Source organism: Vigna umbellata, chromosome 5, assembly GCF_029865625.1.
Source record: "Vigna umbellata cultivar VRB3 chromosome 5, Vumbellata_1.0, whole genome shotgun sequence".
Taxonomy (NCBI): domain Eukaryota; kingdom Viridiplantae; phylum Streptophyta; class Magnoliopsida; order Fabales; family Fabaceae; genus Vigna; species Vigna umbellata.
Window position 1 is genome coordinate 41,492,218 of NC_142169.1, and position 24,914 is coordinate 41,517,131.

At 37.0% G+C, this 24,914-nt stretch overlaps 1 protein-coding gene across 1 annotated transcript; it reads right to left on the bottom strand.

The window, feature by feature from the left end:
• Nucleotides 1-504: 504 nt before the first annotated feature.
• On the bottom strand, nt 505-4,475 carry LOC124846754 (uncharacterized). Its single transcript, XM_088091756.1, has 5 exons — nt 4,247-4,475; nt 2,012-3,917; nt 1,692-1,915; nt 1,335-1,592; nt 505-1,250 (listed from the first exon to the last, which is right to left on the bottom strand). Exons 2-5 carry the CDS (start codon nt 3,890-3,892, stop codon nt 722-724), a joined length of 2,892 nt encoding a protein of 963 aa, XP_087947882.1. The 5' UTR covers nt 3,893-3,917; nt 4,247-4,475; the 3' UTR covers nt 505-721.
• Nucleotides 4,476-24,914: the final 20,439 nt, after the last annotated feature.

Consider the following 24,914-nt stretch of genomic DNA (forward strand, 5'->3'; position numbering starts at 1 on the left):
AAAAGTGGATGAAGGTGGTGATGTTGTTGGTGTCTGTTTTATGTGTAATACAAATAGTTTTAGTTTCAATGTTGATGAGGAAAGGATGATTTCTTGTAACTTTGTTGTAGGTTTGGTCTGTTGTAATGAAATTAATGAAATGAATGAAATGGAAGAGTTGTTATAAATCCAGTCCATATACTGGGTACAAAATTACTGCTAAATTACAACATAGTTATAATGCTAAATCATCTTTATAGAATAAGCAGTTTCAATTTATAGAATAAGCACTTTCATTGTTATAATGCTAAATTACAACATTGTTATCCTGTTCAGACCACAGATACATTGCTGAGATACTATTGGCTTCAGCTCTACTTTTGAGAGCTTTGAGTTATGAGCTGCTGACATTTTAAATTAGACTCATCAGGTCATCCCATTAACCCTGAGTTATTCCTTGTGTTGCAAACACAGAGATAAACAACTTCTTAAAGAACTAATCACTGCAAACACAGGAAGTTAAAGACAAAACTTCTTAAATAACAAAAGCTTACAGCAAACTGGTATGAATCATTCCATAAAAGCAAAGATAACATTCCATAAAAGCAAAGTTGACATTACAACAAACTGGTATTAATCACAAAAGGTTCAACATCAGAATTTTTTTACATCATTACAAGGTACAAAAAACGACTGCTGCAATTGTGCTAGTAAACATCAGAATTGGTTGTAGCTTGCTTGCTTAAGGCTGATTTGATGATGGTATGTTTTCTTCATTTGTTGGGTTGCTTTGTTGTGTTTGGTCAGGGTTGACTTCACCATCTTGGGTTGATTTCTGGCAAGAAGTTCTGTTGTGACCCAGCTCCTTACAAATGCCACATCTTTTATGTATACCACCCTTCCTCATTCTTGTTTCGTCCTTGACTAACTCCCATTCCTGCAACCTTCTTTTCTTCTTGGGCCTCCCTGGCAATATTCTCTTTTTTGGAGGGAGCACATCATTATATGGGGTAATTTCCCACATATTCTGACCATTAATTGGATACACAATGGAAGAGTACATTTCTTCATATGTTGACTTCCTAAAACAAACAGGGATGAAGTCATCTGCATCTAAATTCAGAAACTTCATAACATCCAACGCATGACAACATGGAATGCCCGAGATAACCCATTTCCTGCATGTGCATTCAACTTTGTCTATATCAACTATAAACTTGTCGCCAGCTTGGGACACATGACGAACTTCAAACAGCTGCAGTGCTGACCAGCTGAAAAAACAAAATTAAAATTCAGAAAGTACACATACACTTAAACTGTTGAACACATGATAAATGAAAATATATTATGGTTACCTAGGAATCCAAAATTTGGTTAGTTGGGACTCCTTATTAAGTCTACTCTTGATTTTTGGACAAATCACCCTAGACAATGAGGCTATGTTTGTTCGGTTTGTTGCCCATCTGTTCATCAAGTAAAGGCGGATATCCTCCAACATGGTTATGATTGGCTTTGACCTTGTATGCAGCAATACACTGTTGAATGCCTCTGACATGTTATTTACCAAAGTATCACACTTAGCAGTGGTGGTAAACCTTGATCGTGACCAGTATCTACATTTCAAGAGATTAGGAAATATGGGTATCACAGTCTGCCACTTCCACAACTATGAATTGAATCACATTTCAAGAGATTAGGAAATATTATCATACCTGGGAGGAATTTTTATAAGGTATTTGAAGGCCTCGAGGTTCACTTCCTTTAATTTTCTCATTTCGGTTTCCCAAGCTTCTGGATGAGTTGCTGTAGCTGCCTTCCACATCATCCGCTTTAGCTGCTTTGAAGGGAATTTTTTCCTGAAATTTGCGTAAAGGTGCCTAACACAAAACTGATGATCAACTGTAGGGAGCACTTCTTCAAAAGCTTGCATTAAGCCCTGTAATTTGAAATTGACAATGTTGTTAAAGGTCTCATATCAATAATAACGGAAAGGTTTAATACGTTTTTAGGAAAAAAAGGGCATGTGAATAACCTTTTGTTGATCTGATATGAATGTTAATGATGCATGTACTGCCTCCCCACCAATGTCTTCATCCACAAGTTCCAGAAACCATTTCCATGTTTCTTTATTCTCTACTTCCATAATGGCATATGCTAGAGGTAGCATCTGGTCATTTGCGTCTCTTGCAATAGTAGTTAGCAATTCACCACCATATTTACCTTTTAAAAAAGCACCATCCAGCCCTATAATTGGCCTGCAGGACACAAAACTGTCCTTGCAGGCCTTAAGACAAACATAGAACCTCTTGAAAATATGGCCATCGACATTCTCTTCCACTTCCACCTTCACTATGGATCCAGGATTACGAGCTAAGAGCTCATTCGCATAATCATAGATCCTTTTATATTGTTCTTTGAAACACCCATCAACATGGTCTGAAGTAATGGACTTTGCTCTAAAAGCCATGGATCTAGATACACCAACATTCCACTTTCTACTTATCTTGTCACGAATTTCCCCTGCCTTGACTTTGGGATTTTCTTTCACGATTTTCTCCAACCTCTTACTCAGCCATTTGGAATTAAGTAATTTGACTTTGTGCTCTCTACTACAAGTGTGGTTGTCAACAACAGTCCTTAATTGCCACGTTCGTACTGCATTCATACAACCACAATATGCCATCCAGGGGCACTTTCCTTTAGCACCCATACACTTCACTCTAATTCTCTTCTTATCAATTTTAACATATGTTAGATTTCTCCCATTTTCTACTACATATGTTTTCATGGCATCCAGAATATCTTGCTTGTTAGCAAAGTAAGTGCCCAAATCCCACTTGTAATCCACCATTGTTTTAGGCATAGTAAATGTTACAAACTTTCCATAACTTTCTTCCTCATCATCTTCTCCATCACTTTCTCCTCCACTAACCAATTCTTCTGATTCCCAATTATCATCAAACATACCTCTATCATTTTCAGTATTTATACCATCCTCAACATCACTATCGGAAATACGAGTCCGTGATGGTCCATCATCTTGCACATCAACTTCAATTTCACCAAACCAATTCCCAACTCCATGCCCTACCTCTTCTTGGATATCACAGTCAACTAGGTCATCCATACAAGGAACATCCACATTGCAATCAACATTGGCATCCTCACCACTGCAACTCCAACTACGAACATCAACATCATCTCTTTCAAACTCACCCACATCACATTCAACTTCAATTTGACCTCCTACAACATCATCTCTTTCAGACTCACCCACATCACATTCAACTTCAATTTGACCTTCTACAACATCATCTCTTTCGGACTCACCCACATCACATTCAGCTTCAATTTGACCTTCTACAACATCATCTCTTTCGGACTCACCCACATCACATTCAGCTTCAATTTGACCTTCTACAACATCATCTCCCTCAGCTCTTTCTTCTGAAACAGGAACTTCACACTCACCATCACCTACCTCCTGACACTCATCATGAACTTGTTCACACTCACCATCATCACTATCATGCATCACAGGTTGAACTTCTTCTTCACCTATATTATGTGGAACATTTTCTAACAAGTGTGCGATCTCAGGTTCACACACTGTGTGGACAAGAAATAACTGAACTTCTCCATTTAGCCTAGCTAAGTTCATCATGTGCGTGGCTCCTCTATCATCAGACAAAGCCTCTAACCTATCATCTAACACAGAACCCCTCCCCCCTACACAATACCACAACTCCTTAAATCCATCATATCTAAGTCCTTTTACTACACTGACTATAATGAAGTAACTCCACACGTCTGGGTCAAAAGACAGAGTTGTACTTTTCCCCTCATACTTAAGTGGCCCATCGTTTATGAAGTGACCTCCATGGTGGAAAACAACTTCAAAATGATCCTCCATGTAATACACTATAACAGTATATATCCTATAAAATAATAAGACGAAAACGACAACAAAAATTATATAAAATTAGAAGCAGGACAAGGAAACACGGGGACCAACTACAACATAACTTAAACAAAATAAAAAGCACAAGAAACAAACATGGGGGACCACATTGCAACATTGCAACACCAATATAAAGCACAACAACAATTAGGGTCTACTACGACACTTCAAACATGGGGGACCACTTTGAACAACAATTTCAACAACAACATAAATAACACACTACCACACCACTTCTAACATGGGGGACCACGACTGACCATGCATCATTGTCAAAATTATACAAAGAAGTAAACATTTACTAACCTGGACACGTGCTACACCTCCAACGACCTTCGCGAAACTCTTCCACGTGATTCACCGCCAAAAATTACCTGCTTCTACTCAAAACCACTGATAGATCACTACAACTTTATACAATGAAAGCTTATGTCTAACTAATTTCTCACGCAAAAGCGATGCTCCCCAAATGCCAGCACAATGCCATTTCCAGCAACGAACCCTAAGTTCGCAGATTTTCCCAATTTCTCAGACACAAGCTACCCCAAAATAGGAAACATTGCTTAATATGTTTAATAATTTAATATGTTTAATAATTTCTAATTATATTTTCATTTATTAATATATTTAACAATTAAAAATGTTAAAAATCCACCAAGGATGCCACTTGGATGCCTCAGCTTGTCACCTGTTAAAAATGTTAACGTCGTTAACTGCATTTAACGAAAATGCTATTATTGAATCAGATTGACCAAATTAGAGACCCAATTGATCATTTCCAAAATTGGAGGACTCAATTGAAACGAACCCGCAAATATAGAGACCTCCGAACCTATTAAACCTTAATAATAGTAATGATAGACATTAATTAAGATGTAATTAATGTTGAAATGATTGAGCAATTAAATGTTTAAAATAGTAACGCACTAACTTGGAAGGATATACATAAATCATAATTAGTTTTAAGTGTTTGAATTATGTGATAAAAATTATTTGCACTATTTCAAGTTTAATATTAAGTCTATATAAATGAAATGCTAAGAACATGGTCCTACAAGTTGATGAGAGTGAAAGCAAAGAAGCATATATGATTAAAAAAAATGATGGGGAAGAAGGTTTTGGCTTTGATCATGTTTGTTATAGCTTATAGTTTGGCTATGACAAAATTAGGTGAAAGTCAGCTTCCTGACATGTGTTACGAGTATAAACCAATGTATGGTCCATGTGTGCCTTATTTGGCTAATGAAAACACTGGGCCTCCAGATTCAAGATGTTGTGCTGGAGCTGCTCACGAGTTTAAAAAAGCAAACAATCCTTCAGCCACAAAAAAGTTTTGTGCTTGTATGTATGACACTTTGCTAAATTTAGGGTTTTATCCCAAAAAATGGAAACAGCTCCCAGGAACCTGCAGGTTTAAGATTTCATTTTCTATTGAAAAGTGCGTAACTGGTGCAGGTAGTTATTCAACCGCTAAATACGTTCACGAGAATTGAGTGCATAAGTTTTGATGTATGTAAAAAATAAATAAATTCTGAGAAATTTGATCTATTTGCAATGATTATTGTTGGTGATGACATCTGCATAAGTACTTATTTATGGATCTTATGGATAGTTCTGTAATGAAACTAATAATCTCTTCCAAAAGGTAAATTATAAAACAACGAATTAATATTTATTTTAATGATTCATAAAGGAGGTTATTAGTACTTGAAGCATGTTTGTGGCCATGACGGCTTGCTTGTTCCTCAAATGTATTAGAGATAAAAGATTTTGCCTGTCGATCATGGATAGATAGACATAAAATATATTCTTTCGTTTTAATTAATAATAAATTGAAACTATTGTCGTTGCACAGTCTTATGAGCAACAGTAAATATTTGCTCGACTAATGCCGAACAAATTGTGCTAATACAAATATAATTGGTTATTGAGTACAGGTAAAACATATCATCATTCGATTATAACCTTAGCTTCTTCGCTGTCATTGGAAATTGTTCGAATTATCCACAATTAAGCACCTATAGAGTTGTGGAGCATTAGACAAATAATCATGTATCTTCTATAGTCGAGTTACTAAGCTTCTTTTCACTGCACAAGCACAAATTAGAATGTCCAAGAAACACATGTATAGTTATGAAATAATATACACACTATATACAAAATGGCTTTTTATACATGTTAAAATTTTTTATATCGATTTTTGAACAGGTATAGAAATAGGAGTATGGAAAGTTTCGACTTTCTGCACCGGTTTCCTCATAACAAGTGTAAAAGTCTCATTTATTTATTCCTGATATTTTGAGAATAGGTATTAAAAAATTTGCTTTTACTACGAATTTTGTTGGAAAAAAAAATCACATTTTTATAAAATAGTCTTACTTTTATACCTGTTGGTGTTAGAACCAGTATAAATAGTATCGTTTTTTTTAATATTTAATCTATATGTGCTAATATCCATATCTAGACCTGCATAAAATTCATTCCCAGAATACACTCTAAATAATCAATATTGTTTCTATTATGAATACACAGCAAAATAGGTCCTCAATGTAATATTTTTATCTAACAAAGTTCCTGAATACATTTTCTAACATAGTTACACTTAGAATAGTTCCTAAACTCAAAATGTAAAATTGAATACATCTAATCATTTACAAAATGTCAAAAGAAATGCAGCCCACTGTTCCCGAACATCCTTTATGACATATTGCTCCATTGGAGACGTGTCATCAAATATCTACACAATGAATAGTTTGAGTCAAGTTATAATATTAATGGCTTATGATGTTAATTATAAAATATTCACGTTACCAAATTCCATGAGTCAACGACATTTGTGGATATAACTTTTTGCATGTGCCTCATGACATAATATCCACACTCAAAGCTCCCCGGTTGACGTGAACACTACAAGTTAAATTTATAAAGTTTGATAAAATTTATAATTGTATTTATATAATGAAAGATTAACTACTTAGAGTTGGTGCAATGAACTACAACTTCTTTTTAGAGGCGTCATGTGTTCCCTACAACCTTGAATATATATGTCTCAACCACTCTGTAAAGTTATGTGTACATTGAAATAAGTGCTATGAAACTTAGTAAAATCAATTAAGTGTACACAACAAATGAATTATTAAAAAACTTACGATATTAGTGTACCACTATTGCAAAATAGACTTTTTATAGCGTCTGTTTATACCTGTTCAAATTTATCAAGTGTAAAAGATGATGCGGTGGCAGAAAGTTAATAAAGAGAACTTTTTTACACCACATACTCTAAAAATAGGTATAAAAAATAACATGGTGGAAAAATCGTAATAAATAATAAATAATTCTGTAAAGTCCATTAAAATTATCCATTTTAATAAATAGTAGTATTTTCTTGTAGTAATAAATTTCTTTATGAATGAAAAATATAACTAATAAGCTTATATACAAAATAAAAATGTGATAAGTTAAACAAAAATTTACAGTAACTGAAATGGTAAACACCTTGTAACACTAGGGACATGGGTTCAAACTTAGTAAAATACATATCTCCAAAAATATATTTTTATAAAATAAATAAATTAATTAGAATATATATATATATATATATATATATATATATATATATATATATATATATATATATATATATATATATCAAAACAAAGGACAAAATAATTTTCGGTGGTGCAAAGCCAAACTCTTTCGCTGGAAGTCTACTCGATAGGTTTTTAACTCAAATCCTATTGAACAGATTAAGTACTATTAAACTATTATGCAATATACTCAATTGATATAAAATATGTGATTGATTAATCTTTCTGAAAGGATAAGATGTTTAACCGGCTATGTCAGATTCAACTTCTTAGTTCTCAAGAACGTTTATATTAAGGTTATATTTGTGATGGTAGGATAGAGGAATCTTAAAAACCGGAGTTGGTACATCCCTGATCATAGAGCAGCCTTGGTCACATCTAGTAAGTTGTGACTAGTCATATGTACTAGCGTTTATGGTGAGTTTGATTCGTCAAACATTTGACTCTTCTCTGGTGACCATTTATAGTGATATTATATTATTGTTAATTTATTTTGTGATATATTCATTTTGTATGATTTATGTGATGATTGTATTTTATTATATTGGATTTGAATTTATGCATCTGAATATGATATGAGTATTACGGGGAGATTTTGTAATGGTATAGTATAAGTTGAGGAATATGAGCATGATATGAGTCTCATGGAGAGATTATGTAATGACATGCTATTAGTGTATATGTTGATGTTGAGGGTCCTGTTTTTGGAGGTTATCCTGATACTCTAATAATCATCCGGTCTCAAGTAGAGAAGGATGAGTTATGTGGTGAGAGGGGTAGGAGGTCTTGGTCTATGTGCCAGTTTTGGACATAGTGTTGAGGACTAACCTTGTGGATGATATGGAGTATTTTGGAAGTGTATTTGTAAGGAGAAGTAGAGGTCATCACAAGTGCATAACCTCCCGTGCCCGCTCATCAATGTATCATCTGGATGAGTGCCTATTAGGGATTATGGTATGATGGGATGAATGTTTATTAGGGATTGTGGTATGATGGGATGAGTGTCTATGGTGCGATTGTTGTATGATGGTATGAGGGTGTCTGACATAATTATTATATGATGTTTGTTGAGTGTATCAAAGTAATTATGCATGTTTTATAAATGATTTGTTGCATGTTAGCTCACCCTACTTGTTTGTGTTTGTGCGATGATCGTATAATTTGTTATATGGGAGCAGATGAAGGAATGTCGTCCGATTCAGTGCCAATGAAGAAAGAGATAGAAGAATAAATTAGAAGAGTTCGAATTATATTTATGAGTTTGTAGTTGAAATCTGAGTTTAAAACATATATATATCATGTATGAAATCCTTTATATTCATTGTGAATGGTGGTGTAATGCTACAATATATCAACTATGAATTATCAAGTGTAAGATTATGGGATGTTACATTAAATGTAATACTACAATATATCAACTATGGTCAAGTGTGAGATTATGGGATGTTACATTAATGGTATCAGAGAGGTTCGTCCTTAAGACGACCTAAGAGTTGTGGATTTATCCTATGAACTCATATTATGAATCATAATGACAATAATTCTCTGTGTGAACAGAGAAATGACATGCACACAACCCAACTGTGAAACCTCTAATATGCCTAGCTTGGCAAGGGCTTTAGAGGCTATCGCATATGCTCATCAACAACAAGGCGCTACTTTAATGCAACAACACGAAACGGCTCTACAACAATTAGAAACGGCCAGGCTGAATTCTGAAGCCAGCCAAAGACAACATGTGGAAGGCTTAAGACAACTATTTGAGAATGACACGTTTTTGGAAGCTCAACCTCATAGGGTTCAGGAATGGACCTTAGAAAACTTTCTACAACACCTTCCAGCTACTTTTAATGGGAGGACAAGTTCGGACGAGGCTGATCTATGGATAAGAAATATGGAAAAGATTTTTGATGCGAAAAATTGTTCATCAGAAACTAGGTTGGCATACTCTGAGTATCAGCTGTTTGGAGAATCAGTACACTGGTGGAACAACATGAAGCTAGTATTAAAGGAAAGTGGTGAGATTATTACTTGAGAACTTTTTAAGAATAAGGTTTATGCTGAGTACTTTCCGGACAGTGTAAGATATGTAAAAGAGGTGGAGTTCTTGTAGCTCGTGCAAGGTAACAAGTCGGTAGCTGAGTATGCAGACAAGTTCAAACATTTGGGACGTTTCTACACCCAACCAGCAAATGAAGAATGGAGGTGCAGGAAATTTAAAAATGGATTAAGAGCAGACATACAATTAGTCGTGAACCCTTTAGCTATTAAAGAGTTTTCTGCTTTAGTGGAACATGCCAAAGTTGCAGAAAGGTTAACAAGTGAGATTGAAGTTCAGCATAAGTCACAAAGGGTGGGAGGACCATCTGGGTCACGAGTTGGACAGAATGTAAGGATCCGACCTTATGAAAGAACGCAGCCTTAGAGGAATTCTCATCAGCAACAACCTCAACAGAAAATAATCCGATGTTACATCTGCGGAGGACCTCATCTGAAGAGCGTTTGTCCACAAGTTACTATGCACAAAAAATGTTTTCTTTGCGGAGCAGAAGGACATTTTGCTAGAGACTGTCCCTCTAGCAGAAGAGAAACAATTCAACCTCAACAACTGCCTAAACAAAGAAGGACTGACAATAGGCCACAAGCGACTGGAAGACTCTTTGCTTTGACGGGAGCATAAGCTGCCAAATCAAGTAATCTCATCATTGGATGTTGTATTATAGCTGGTAGAGACTTGAATGTGCTGTTTGATTTTGGAGCGACACACTCCTTTTTGTGTGAAACTCTTATTCAAGAGTTGGACCTACCCGTGAAAGAGTTGCAGTATGATCTTATGGTATCTAACACCAGCCTCTAAATTGATAAAAACATCGAGGTTGTGTCCTCAATGTCCAATAGTTGTAGAAGGACGTAGGTTCAAAGTGCATCTTATATCTTTACCTCTACAAGGTTTAGATGTAATCTTAGGAATGGATTGGTTATCTGCCAATCATATCCTTATAGACTGTAGCAAGAATGAGTTGATTTTCCCTGATCCTGAAGAAGCGGAGTTGTTGTCATTGATAACAGTTGAAAAACTGTTATTTTCATGCTTAAAATTGATACTAAAAGCAACCTTTAACACTTAGAAACTAGCTTGAAATCATGCTTTTGGTCATATTTTTAGAAGTAAGAGAGCTGGACAGGTTTATGCTTGATTTCAGTGTTTTTGTGCAGGTTTTAAGGTGAATTTGGTGAAAGAAGTGAAGAAGGACAGAGATGGAATCAGAAAAGACATCAAAAAGTGCAAAAGGAGAAGCCGCAACTGCCGCTCAGCGGCAGTTTACCATTGAGCGACACTCAAGCAGTCACGTTGGATCCGCTGAGGGGTAAAAAGGCCACTGAGGGGAGAAAAACAACTCACGCACTTACCGCTGAGCGGTAGTTTACCGCTGAGCGACACTATTTTTGGGCTTGGGCCTAATTTTCTGTAATTTTAGAATAATATATAAGCTTTAGGACGTCCTAGGGTTTGTATCTTTGGCAGAGACGAAGCAAACACTCTCTTTTCCACCCCTTGAAAGAAGATCTGGGATGCTCAGGCTACCTCCTCCTCTTTCTAGGGTTTTATCTTTCATTCTTTCATTATTGTTCATCTAGTTTCACCATGAATATGGTGAACTAAACCTTGTATTGTTGTTGGGGAATCAATGTAGTCTTGTGAAACTCTCATATATGGAATTTGATTTAATGTCTTATCTTAAGATATATGCTTTCTTTTATTGCTTGCTTTGTTTAACTCATTCATTGCCATGATTATTGATTTTGTCGATACGGGAACGTACAGGGAAGTCTAGATCCGGGGAATTTCTCCCAATAGCATATTGGTTGCCTTTATGCTCCTGAACATTAAGAACTAATTACTAGGAATGCTAGGAATTGTATGAACTCGTAATTAGGGATATACCTTCTTGCAAGGTGATTTAGAGAGTGACATTAGCATTGATGATAAGAATGATGAATTCCTGAAAATATATGAGAGTGGATAAGATGAAATTGATAACCCCAACAACATACTCATCCATCTAATTCATTGAAGTGTTTGTATTCTGTTTTCTCCATTGATCAAATTCATGCATACATATTTAATTACTGTCTCTTGCATTAAAAACCTATAATCAATTTGTTCTTAAGTCTTAAATAATCAACAAATCACATAGCTAAACTAGGTCGTGAGTCCTTTGGGAAAACGATACTTGGTCTTACCTTGTTTTATTACTTGATACGATTCGGTCACACTTGCTGATTGTTCAACAAGTTTGTGGCGCCGTTTTTCGGTGTTCATAAATTTGTCATCAAGTTTTTGGTGCCGTTGCCGGGGACTCGTGGTTTAACTAGTTCATTTGTGTGATTATTGATTATCTTTGACTTGAATTTTGAATTTTGAATTTTGAATTTTGAATTTCTGTTTTTTTATTTTTTTCTGTTTTTATTTTATTTTATTTTATTTTATTTTATTTTTCTGTTTTTATTTTTATGTTTTCTGTTTTTATTTTATCTTCTTATCTCTGATCTTATATCTTCTTTTATATCTTTTTGTGCTAACCAATTTTTCTAGGGTTTTGTTTTCTTGTGTATGCAGGAAGCAATCCGAACTAGAAGCAAGAAAACTGCAGAACCTCTTCTTGAAGGTTTAGACGAGAGTATACGGAGGAGAAGAATCCGTACATCTAGAGAACTTTTTCCTCCTCCGGAAACTCTGTTACAACCATCACCACAAGGTTCTAACCATAGCACTGAAAATATGGAGAATAATAATGCCGGAAGAACTCTTGCAGATTATACAAATATAGTTGGACCTCAACATTTTAACAGCATAGCAAGACCAAGGGTCAATGCAGTCAACATGGAGGTTAAGCCAACATTAATCCAACTGGTGAAGAGTAATCAATTTAATGGGTTGTCTCACGAAAGCCCATATGAGCACCTCACAACTTTTAATGAAATCTGCAACACGGTGAAAATAAATGGGGTGCCGGATGAAGCAATCAAACTTAGCTTGTTTCCATTTTCACTAGGAGGCAACGCTAAGCTTTGGTTAAATTCTTTTCCAGAAGAAAGCTTTACAGAGTGGGAAGCAGTGGTGACCAAGTTCCTAAACAAATACTTTCCACAATCAAAAGTAAATAAAGGAAAGCAAGAGATTTCATCATTCAGGCAAGGCATGGAAGAATCACTGGGGCATGCATGGGACAGGTATAAAAGCTTATTAAGAAAAACACCCACGCATGGATTTGATGATGTGCAAGTAGTCCTAACCTTCCTTGGAGGTCTTGGTCCACAAACCAAGATGATGCTTGACGGCTCAGCTGGAGGAAATATCAAATGGAAAACTCTAGAGGAAGCTACAGAAATCATTGATAATATGGCTACTAGTGACAATGAGCTCAACAGTGAAAGAGGAGCTCCTATACAACAAAAAGGAGTTCTACAATTACAAACCCATGATGCCTTGCTAGCACAAAATAAGATACTAACTCAACAACTAGAGACTCTTACGAAAACTCTTGCACAACTACCAAAAGAGTTAAAGACTGTTGCACAGGCTCAATCACAGTTGTGTGAAGTATGTGGAGGAGACCATATCAATGGTCAATGCGCTTTTCCAGTAGAAGCATTAGAAGATGTAAACTTCATGGCCAATCAATACCGTCAGGGGAATTTTAATCAAGGGTGGAAACCACACCCAAGCATTGGTCACGGACAAACTGGGCAAGCTGGACAAACTGGGCAAGCTGGACAAACTAGGCAATTCAATAAGCAACAACAACAACCAACCTTATGGCAACAGATGGCTATACTAAATGAAAGGTCAATAAGGATGGAAGAAACTCTTAATCAGTTCATACAGAAAACTGAGTCTACTCAAAATAGAACTAAGGCTTCTATTAAGTATTGGGAGACTCAAATGGGTCAGATTACCAAGCAGTTGGAAGAGAGGCCAAACAAAAATTTTGGGGCTAATACTGAGGTTAACCCCAGGGAAGAATGCAAAGTGGTGGAGAGTACAAATGATGAGAGAGTTGAGTTAAAAGAAAAGAGAGAAAAGAAAGAAAAAGAAGAGAGAGAAAAGAGAGAAAAAGAAAAAGAAGAGAGAGAAAAAAAAGAGAGAAAAGAGAAAAGAGAGAGAAGAGAGATAGAGAGTAATGATATTTTTCCTTTTCCAATGAATCAAAAGAAGCAATTTGATTTTACAGAATTATTCAAGATGGTGGACAATGATGTACATTGGAATCAGATACTACAACAAATTGCAATTTATACTAAACCTGAAGAAGAAGTCTCTACAAGGAAAAGACGTAGAGAGGAAGATACAAAAAAGTATAAAGCTGTTAAAAAGGAGCCATTCCCTCTAAAGGCAAAAGATCCAGGAGGTTTCTCCATTCCATGCACAATAGGGAAGAAGAGGATAAACAAAGCCTTACTCGATTTAGGATCAAGTGTTAACTTGATACCTTATTCTTTACTAGAGCAGATCGGTGATGTTGATGTGAAACCTGTAAAGGTTAACTTAGTAATGGCAGATGGATCTTCAAAGGAACCCTGTGGAATAGCAGAAGATATTATAGTTTGTGTGGGCAAACTCCAGTTCTTGGTAGACTTTGTGGTGATGAAGATGGAGACTGAAAAGATACCCATTATTCTTGGAAGACCGTTTATGAAAACGGCCAAAGCTATCATTGATGTGAACGAAGGTATAGTGGTGCTCCAAGACAGAGAAGAGAGAGTTGTTGTAGATGTCTTCAAAGATGAGAGGCAGATGCAGGAGGAAGAAGCTAGTCATAAAGCTGCATTTCAAGATGTACTCATGACTAGCTCTCAAGATGAAAAGCCCAAGGTTAAAGGTAAGCGTTGTTTATTGTTTCAGGTATCGGAAAAAGAGAAGATTGGAAGAGGAAGGAAAGTTCCTGATGACTGGATGAAAGAACAACTCCAACTGGGTACACTTGTGCGAGTCAAAAACAAATTGTGGGTTGTGAAAGGCTATAAAGAAAAAGAGATGATAGAGATAGAGTCTCCATATTCTAGAAGAGTCAAAACAGTACACCGGAAGCAGTTGAGGAGTTGGTGGAATATGGACATCAACCAGGAAGAAGGAACTTGAACTTTATTGGGTCAAGCTAATGACGTTAAAAGAGCGCTTGCTGAGAGGCAACCCAGTGATTTAAGGACTTTTAATTTTTGTTTTGGTGATGTAATTTTGAACTTTTGGACATTATTTCTGTAAATATTTTGTTGGGATATAGCATCTACTGAAGGATGCTAAGTGGTTAAGTATCCACTGAAGGATACTAGGTTTGTTACACCTACTGATGGGTGTTGGTAAGAAAATTTTGCACATACTGATGAGTGCTGGTGGATATTGGGTCAGGCTCGTGACGTTAAACAAGCTCTACTTGGGAGGCAACCCAGTTGATTTATTATATTTTTGTTTGTTCTGCTGTAGTTGCATAATAGGATTTTGCATGAGTAATCTGAGCATATTATTGCAGGGAGTAAGTGAGAGGCATGGGTAGGAGGCACCTAGGTTAAGCTAGGAAGAAGAAGAGCACTTCCCGAAAGTGCCGCTGAGCGGCGAACTACCGCTGAGCGGTAGTGTCGTAGACTGGGCTTAGGTTGCCCCTAAGCGGGACCCGAGCCCATTAGGGTATTTTTATACCATAAGCTGCGCCTTAGTGTCTCTTTTCAGATTTTTCTTTGCACACACACTCCTACATACTTTTTCAAAGGTTCTCTACAACTTTTCCCTCATCCCTCTTGAGAAAATCTCTCTTTCACTCATTTTATCACTAATTCCATCTAAGTTTGGGGTAGGAAGAGAGAGCATCATAGCCTGAAAGCATTCTCAGTGCATCTAGCATCTCCACCCAAGTAAGTCAAGCATTTTTCATTCTAGGGTTCTTGAATTTGAATCTTTAGGGGTTTTGATTTCTATGCATGATTTGAAGATTTAATTGAAGTTTGAACCGATTAAACTGAATGATTTTGAGCTGAAAAACTGAAATTTGCATGTGGGTGAAGTTAGGACAGGTTAAAACGAGATTTTTAAGAATCTGCAGATTTACCGCTGAGGGGTAAATTATCGCTGAGCGGTACTCTGAACCGATTAAATTGAATGATTTTGAGCTGAAAAACTGAAATTTGCATGTGGGTGGAGTTAGGATAGGTTAAAACGAGATTTTCAAGAATCTGCAGATTTACCGCTGATGGGTAAATTATCGCTGAGCGGTACTCTGACAGATAACAGATTTTTGCTTAATTGTGTTCTGGATTGTTACACTGGTGGCGCTGAGGGGTGATTTTTGACCCTCAGCGGTGGTTTAGCCTCGAAATAAGGTGTTGTCTGTGTCTTTACTAATGATTAACAACATGTTTTGTGGTTTGGTATCTGTGTTTGATGTAGGAATGGCATCCTCTTCAGGCAAAAGATTTAAGACCATGGCATCCAAAAGAAAAGAAAAGGAACCAGAACAACCCCATTCTAGTAGGTTCCTATCTCGCAAACATGAGAAGCACTTCAAGGTGGTCCAAGATAGGAGGTTATTGATGGAGAGAAAGGTTGGAATGATACCTAACTTTGCTCCTTAATTTGGAGAACAATTGTTAGGGAATGATTGGGGAAAGCTAGCCACATACCCTTCACCTGCCAATATAGCTGTGGTAAAAGAATTCTACACTAATGCAAGAAAGATTGGTGATTATCCAGCTGAGAATTACTTGGGCTATGTCAGAGGCCATGCTATCAAGTATGATCCTGATTCCATCAACAACTTATTGGATACTGTGTGGGCTGGTGAGCAGTGCCAGTTTGCTCTCTGTATGGAAGAAGGAGCTGATTTTGAGGATGTAGAGAGAGTTTTATGTGTGCCTGGAGGACATTTTCAAAGGAATAGAACTGGCGTTGTGGTAAACATTAGGAGAACTGACTTGACTCCTCTTGCAAAGTATTGAATGACATTTTCTCATGCCAACATTCAGCCATGTTCTCATGTGTCAGACATTACTCTTAGTAGGGCACTCCTCCTTTATTGTGCAATCAGGAACTTGAATGTCAATATTGGACAGGTAATAGCTGATGAGATAAGGGTGTGTGCTAACACAACAAACAACAAAGCACCCTTAGGACATCCGTCCTTAATCACACACCTCTGCAAGATAGCTGGGGTGGATACTTCATCTCCACCTTTTGAAAGACCAAGGAAAGCAATTGATGAGGCTTATTATAGACAATATTGTGGAGGCGATGAAGCAGCTCAACCAGTTCCACCACGCCGTACTCGCAGAGAAAGAGGGCAAGCACAGAGTAGGGCATCTGTTGAGACACATGAAGCAGAACCATTCCAAATGAGGGATATGTATATGTCTCTTATAGGTGCATAGTTACAGTCTATCCACAGAGGGCAGGTGGCTACTACAGAGATGATTGTTGGAATGTATGATACACCTCCAGCACACAGGTGGACTATGGAGGAATTTCATAATGTGGTAGCTTGGCCAGAAGAGCAGGTACAAGGAGGTAGAGCTGAAGCAGCTGAAGCTTCAGCTATGGAGATGGAGGAAGAAGATGATGAAGCGGATGATGATGACGCATTTGAGGATGCTGCAGATGAAGAAGAAGAAGAGGATACAGATGACAGCTCAGATTGATGGGGAGCTGAGATAGCATTTACTGATGAATGTTATCATGACTAGAGCAGGACTTATGCTTTTATTTGGTTTTGTGTTCTGAATTTAATTACTGTTGTTTTAGAATAGGGTTTGATGTACTCAATTGGAAACTTTGTCTATTATGATGGTTTGCCTATAATTGTGATTGTTTGATAAGTGATGCTTGATGATACTTTGATATGGATTGATGTTGAGATGTACATTATACAGGTGATTCACAAGCTTTGTGAACAAATGCATGATATTATGATTGTGATTGTGATATTAAGGAGGATGTTTATGTCAAATGTGAATGAGCTTATGTGTGAGGTTTTGAGCTTCAGAGTTTTTTATGATTGAATGCTATTCCATTGGAAACATGAATGACTTTGCCTAGGTTTTCTATGATTGAATTACTTGTTTGCATCATATGATCAAGGCCATTTGTTGGTAACCCTTATATTAGCCAATTTCATGATTAGCCACTAAAAGAGAACACTATGTGTTCTATCCTTTGAACCCTTAGCCTTGAACATGATTTGAAAACCCTTGTTGAAAAGCTTTACCTTGAGTTAAGTAGAAAATATTTTGTGGTATTGATAAATGTTCAAGTTTGGGGTTGTTGGAAAATAGAAAGGGAAATTGAAAGCATTGAGCTAAGAGCTAAGAATAAGAATGTGAAAGAGAAAGAAAAGAAAAGAAAAGAAAAGAAAAGAAAAAGCAAAGCTCAATGCAAAGGAAAGTTGGGAAAAATAAGAATGATTGTGTTGATATGATTCTCTTTACTCAAGGGTTTTGTGATCCAGAAAAACCAATTTTCTTGTTAGCCCAGCCACATTATAAGCCATTGAAAAAGTCCTTGTGATGATGCATGCTTGTGAATTTATTTGATTGTGGTTAAATGAAAGGCAAAGACAATTCATGTGACACTGTGATAGTAGAGTGAATGAGTGATTACCTCTTATACACTTGTGTTTGAGTGAAACAACTTACCTAGTGAGGAAATATTCATTGAGCACATGAACATTCATGTTTAGTTGATTGATCATTCATGAAAAATAAGATTTGTTGGATATTAAGTGACTTTGTGAACACCAAAGCATGTGTACATCTTGATTGAAATCTTTGTCATGAGTTTGATTGAAGTTTACTTATCTTGAAAAGAGGATTTTTGAATGAGTGAATCATTATAAGGTTTGGTAGAAGATTGAGTTACATCTTGTTTTCTTGAGGACAAGCAAAGTTCTAAGTTTGGGGTTGTGATAACAGTTGAAAAACGGTTATTTTCATGCTTAAAATTGATACTAAAAGCAACCTTTAACACTTAGAAACTAGCTTGAAATCATGCTTTTGGTCATATTTTTAGAAATAAGAGAGCTGGACAGGTTTATGCTTGATTTCAGTATTTTTGTGAAGGTTTTAAGGTGAATTTGGTGAAAGAAGTGAAGAAAGACAGAGATGGAATCAGAAAAGACATCAAAAAGTGCAAAAGGAGAAGCCGCAACTGCCGCTCAGCGGTAAACTGCCGCTGAGCGGCACTCAGGCAGTCACGTTGGATTCGCTGAGGGGTAAAAAGGCCGCTGAGGGGAGAAAAACAACTCACGCACTTACCGCTGAGCGGCACTATTTTTGGGCTTGGGCCTAATTTTCTGTAATTTTAGAATAGTATATAAGCTTTAGGACGTCCTAGGGTTTGTATCTTTGGCAAAGACGAAGTAAACACTCTCTTTTCCACCCCTTGAAGGAAGATCTGGGATGCTCAGGCTACCTCCTCCTCTTTCTAGGGTTTTATCTTTCATTCTTTCATTATTGTTCATCTAGTTTCACCATGAATATGGTGAACTAAACCTTGTATTGTTGTTGGGGATTCAATGTAGTCTTGTGAAACTCTCATATATGGAATTTGATTTAATGTCTTATCTTAAGATATATGCTTTCTTTCATCTTTAGCTAGGGTTTTTCCTCTTTGCTTATTGCTTGCTTTGTTTAACTCATTCATTGCCATGATTATTGATTTTGTTGATACGGGAACGTACGGGGAAGTCTAGATCTGGGGAATTTCTCCCAATAGCATATTGGTTGCCTTTAAGCTCCTGAACTTTAAGAACTAATTACTAGGAATGCTAGGAATTGTATGAACTCGTAATTAGGGATAGGCCTTCTTGCAAGGTGATTTAGAGAGTGGCATTAGCATTGATGATAAGAATGATGAATTCCTGAAAATATATGAGAGTGGATAAGATGAAATTGATAACCCCAACAACATACTCATCCATCTAATTCATTGAAGTGTTTGTATTTTGTTTTCTCCATTGATCAAATTCATGCATACATATTTAATTACTATCTCTTGCATTAAAAACCTATAATCAATTTGTTCTTAAGTCTTAAATAATCAACAAATCACATAGCTAAACTAGGCCGTGAGTCCTTTGGGAAAACGATACTTGGTCTTACCTTGTTTTATTACTTGATACGATTCGGTCACACTTGCTGATTGTTCAACAAGTTTGTGGCGCCGTTTTTCGGTGTTCATAAATTTGTCATCAGTCATTACAACAAGTGTTAAAGGAAGTAAAAGAAGGATCTTCGTGTTTCATTATCTTGACTCATGTGGATGTTGAGAAAAATGAACAAAATCTTGATATTCCCATAGTTAATGAGTTTAGTGATGTGTTCCCAGAAGAAGTACCAGGATTGCCACCTCAACGAGAAGTAGAATTCTCCATCGATTTAATACCTAAAGCTAGACCAATATCGATAGCTCCATATCGAATGGCCCCGACAGAGTTGGCAGAGCTAAAGAAGCAAATTGAAGAGCTGTTAGAAAAATAATTCATCCGACCAAGCGTATCACCATGGGGGGCACCGATACTGCTGGTGAAGAAGAAAGATGGTAGCTCTAGATTGTGTGTCGACTATAGGCAGTTGAACAAGCTAACCGTCAAGAACAAGTACCCTCTGTGACACCCGGGCACGGAGACGAGGGCGGGGAGTGACGCCGGTGCAAGAAGCATGGTGCAGGGGGCACAGACAAGGAGCGGCTCCTGGCAGCTTCGGGTGGAAGGGGTACATGGATGAATCGAACATACACCGGAATGAGAGGGATCTGGAGACTGTATAGGTATGGGACTATACGGTTGAAGGATAGCTTAAAGGAATTGATTTGACTACTCATATCACCAAAATGCATTTACTTTTCGGTAGCCTAGCTCATAAGAACTCCATGGTTAAGCGTGCTTAGCCTGGAGTAATTCTGGGATGGGTGACCTTCTGGGAAGTTTTCCCAGAAAGTGTGCGAGTGAGGACAAAGCACACTGGAAAGCCTGGTGGTGGTCTGTGGGGGCAGTCAACGGTCCCTGTGAGTTGCCGGGGCGTTACAGATGGTATCAGAGCCTAGCCTCTCCCAGTACGGTGTGGTTCGAGGACGAACCAGAGCGGAAGCTGGTGGGCATGTGACACCCGGGCACGGAGACGAGGGCTGGCAGCTTCGGGTGGAAGGGGTACATGGATGAATCGAACCCTGTGAGTTGCCGGGGCGTTACACCCTCTACCTAGGATTGACAATTTGATGGATCAGTTGCATGGAACTCAAGTATTTTCAAAGATAGATCTAAGGTCTGGATATCATCAAATTTTGGTTAAAGCTCAAGATGTATAGAAGACTGCTTTTAGATCAAGATACGGGCATTACGAGTATGTAGTTATGCCGTTCGGAGTAACTAATGCTCCAGCTTTGTTCATGGATTACATGAACAAAATCTTTCAACCTTTCTTAGATAAGTTTGTCGTAGTCTTTATAGATGACATACTTATTTATTCCAAAAGTCGAGAAGAACATGGTGAGCATTTAAGAACTATGCTTGGGATCTTGAGAGAAAAGAAACTATATGCAAAGTTGTCAAAGTGTGAGTTATGGATACAGAAAGGTGGATCCAACCAAAGTTGAAGCAATGCTACGGTGGGAGAGACCAAAGACTATAACGGAAATACAGAGCTTTGTGGGCTTAGCTGGATACTATAGAAGATTTATAGAAGGTTTTCTAAAATAGTAGCGCCTTTAACACAGCTAACTCGCAAAGATCAACCGTTTGTTTGGACGGATAAGTGTGAGAAAAGCTTCCTGGAATTGAAGCAAAGGTTGACAAGTGCATCAATATTGATTATCCCAAATTCAAGTAAGTCTTTTGAGGTTTATTGTGATGCTTCACACTAGGGGTTAGGTTGTGTGCACATACAAGAAAAGAAGTTAGGGGCCTATGCTTCAAGACAATTAAAGGTTCATGGGAAGAATTATCCTACTCATGATCTAGAATTGACAGCAGTGGTGTTTTCTCTAAAGATTTGGCGATGATAACAGTTGAAAAACTGTTATTTTCATGCTTAAAAGTGATACTAAAAGCAACCTTTAGACTTAGAAACTAGCTTGAAATCATGCATTTTGTTTATATTTTCAGAAATAAGAGAGCTGGACAGGTTTATGCTTGATTTGAGTATTTTTGTGCAGGTTTTGAGGTGAATTTGGTGAAAGAAGTGAAGAATGAGAGAGAGGACATTAGAAAAGACAAGAAAGAGTGCAAAAAGGAGAAGTCGAAGGCACCGCTCAGCGGCAAACTACCGCTGAGCGGCACTCAAGAGGTGGCGTTGGAACCGCTGAGGGGCAAATGGCCGCTGAGGGGAAGAAAGAAGACGCGTAACCACCGCTGAGCGGTAAATGGCGCTGAGCGGCACTTTTTGGGCTTGGGCTTTTGTAATCTTTTGTAACTCTAGATTAGTATATAAGGGCTTGCACGTCCTTTAGTTAGGGATCTTTGGCAGAAACGAGGCAAACACTCTCTCTTTCACCCCTTTGAAGGAGGATCTTGGATGCTCAGGCTACCTCTTCACCTTTATTGGGTTTATTCTTTCATACTTTCATTGTTATTCATCTAGGTTCACCATGAATATGGTGAACTAAACCTTGTATGTTTGTTGGGGAATCAATGTAATCTCTTGAAGCTCTCATATATGGATTTGTTGAATACATCTTTGAATTAAGACATATGCTTCTTTTCATCATTAGTTAGGGTTTTTCCTCTTTGCTCAATGCTTGCATTGTTTAACTCATTCTAATGCATGATTTTGGTTTTGTTGATACGGACACGTACGGGGAAATCTAGATCCGGGGAATTTCTCCCAATATTTTACTGACAACATTATATTGGTTGCCTTAAGCTCCTGCACTCATGAACTAATCATTAGGAATGCTAGGAATTGTATGAACTATTTGATTAGGGAGAAGCCATCTAGAATGGTACATTAGAGAGTGGCATTAACAATGATGATTTGAAAGAGGAATTCCTAAAATATATGAGAGTGGATGAGATGAAATTGACCCCCAACAACATATTCATTCATTTAATCCATTGAAAGTGTTTATCTTATGTCTTTGCCATTGATCAATTCATGCATACATGTTATTTTCGTCTTGCATATTAAAATTTCAATCATTGTTTTCTTAAGTCTTAGCTAATCAAGAAATCACATAACTAAACTAGGCCGTGAGTCCTTTGGGAAGAACGATACTTGGTCTTACCAAGTTTTATTACTTGAACGATTCGGTCATACTTGCCGATTGTGAAACAAGTTTGTGACATCATATTTTGGTGCTTACAAATTTGTCCATCAAGTTTTTGGCGCCGTTGCCGGGGACTCGTGGTTTAACTGGTTAATTTGTGTGATTATTGATTATCTTTGACTTATTTTTTTTATTTTTAATTTAAATTTCGAATTTTTTTTTTTTTAATTTTATTTTATTTTTCTGTTTATATTTTTCAGTTTGTATTTTATTTGATTTTATTTTATTTTTCTGTTTTCTGTTTTCTGTTTTCTATTTTTATTTTCTGTTTTTTTATTTTTCGGTTTTTATTTGATTTGATTTTATTTTAGGTTAGATTAGATTAGATTTTTTTTTAGGTTAGATTTTATTTTTATTTTTTTTAGATTAGATTTTATTTTATTTTATTAGATTTTATTTTTATCTTTTTAGGTTAGATTTTATTTTATTCTTATTCTATCTTTTAGGTTAGGTTAGATTTTATTTTATTTTATCTTTTAGATTAGATTTTATTTTTTAGATTAGGTTTTATTTTATTTTATTTGATTCTATCTTCTAAATCTCTTATCTTCTTATATCTTTTCAATCTTTATTTTCTTCTATATCTTTTTGTGCTAACAAATCTTTTCTAGGGTTTTGTTTTCTTGTGCATGCAGAAGGCAATTCGAACTAGAAGTAAGAAAACAACAGAACCACTACTTGAAGGACTAGACGAGAGTAGAAGGAGGAGAAGAATCAGAACGTCCAGAGAACTTTTCCCTTCTCCTGAAACTCTCCTACAATCATCACCACAAGGTTCTGTTCACAGCACAGGGAGTATGGAGAACAATAATAATGCTAGAAGAACTCTTGCAGATTACACTAATCTTGCTGGACCTCAGCACTTCAATAGCATAGCTCGGCCTAGAGTCAATGCAGCCAACATGGAGGTCAAACCAGCATTAATTCAACTGGTAAAGAGTAATCAATTTACTGGGTTATCACATGAAAGCCCATATGAGCACCTTACAACATTTAATGAGATCTGCAACACGGTCAAGATCAATGGGGTGCCAGACGAAGCTATCAAACTTAGCTTGTTTCCTTTCTCATTGGGAGGCAATGCTAAGCTTTGGTTGAACTCTTTTCCAGAAGAAAGTTTCACGGAGTGGGAAGCAGTGGTTGCAAAGTTTTTGAATAAATACTTTCCACAATCTAAAGTGACTAAAGGAAAGCAAGAGATATCTTCATTCAAGCAGGGCATGGAGGAATCACTGGGACATGCATGGGACAGGTATAAAAGCTTGTTACGTAAAACGCCCACTCATGGCTTTGAAGATCAAGAAGTAGTCCTAACTTTCCTTGGAGGGCTTGGTTCACAAACCAAGATGATGTTGGATGCCTCAACTGGAGGCAATATCAAATGGAAAACTCCAGAGGAAGCAACTGAAATTATTGAAAATATGGCTACAAGTGATAATGAGCTTCACAATGAAAGAGGCGCCCCTATGCAACAGAAAGGGGTTCTTCAATTACAAACCCATGATGCTCTGCTAGCACAGAATAAGATTCTAACTCAACAGCTGGAAACTCTGACCAAAACTCTTGCTTCACTACCTAAAGAGTTAAAATCTGCTGCACAGGTACAAACCCAGTTGTGCGAACTGTGTGGAGGTGATCACATCAATGGCCAGTGTGCTTTTCCAGTAGAGGCCTTGGAGGATGTTAACTTCATGGCTAATCAGTTTCCATACCGTCAAGGGAATTATAATCAGGGTTGGAAACCACATCCAAGCATTGGCCAAGGACAAACTGGGCAGGCTAATCAGTTAATAAGCAGCAGCAGCAACCAACTTGTGGCAACAATTATCTATGCTTAATGACAGATCAACAAGTTGGAAGAAACTCTTCAGCAATTCATCAGAAAACTGAATCTTCTCAAAAGAGCACTGAAGCTGCTATAAAGAATCTGGAGATTCAGATGGGTCAGATCACCAAGCAATTGGAAGAAAGACCCAACAGAAACTTTGGGGCTAATACTGAGGTTAACCCCAGAGAAGAGTGCAAAGTGGTCAAGAGTGTAAATGAAGAGATCATTGAGTTGGAAGAAGATGAAACAGAAGAG

Excerpts from the sequence above, each read along its gene's own strand:
- LOC124846754 (XM_088091756.1), bottom strand. The coding sequence starts at position 3,892 with ATGGAGGATCATTTTGAAGTTGTTTTCCACCATGGAGGTCACTTCATA. Across the intron at positions 1,916-2,011 it reads TCATATCAGATCAACAAAAG|GGCTTAATGCAAGCTTTTGA; the intron begins GTTATTCACATG and ends TTCAAATTACAG. Across the intron at positions 1,593-1,691 it reads CTTATAAAAATTCCTCCCAG|ATACTGGTCACGATCAAGGT; the intron begins GTATGATAATAT and ends CTTGAAATGTAG.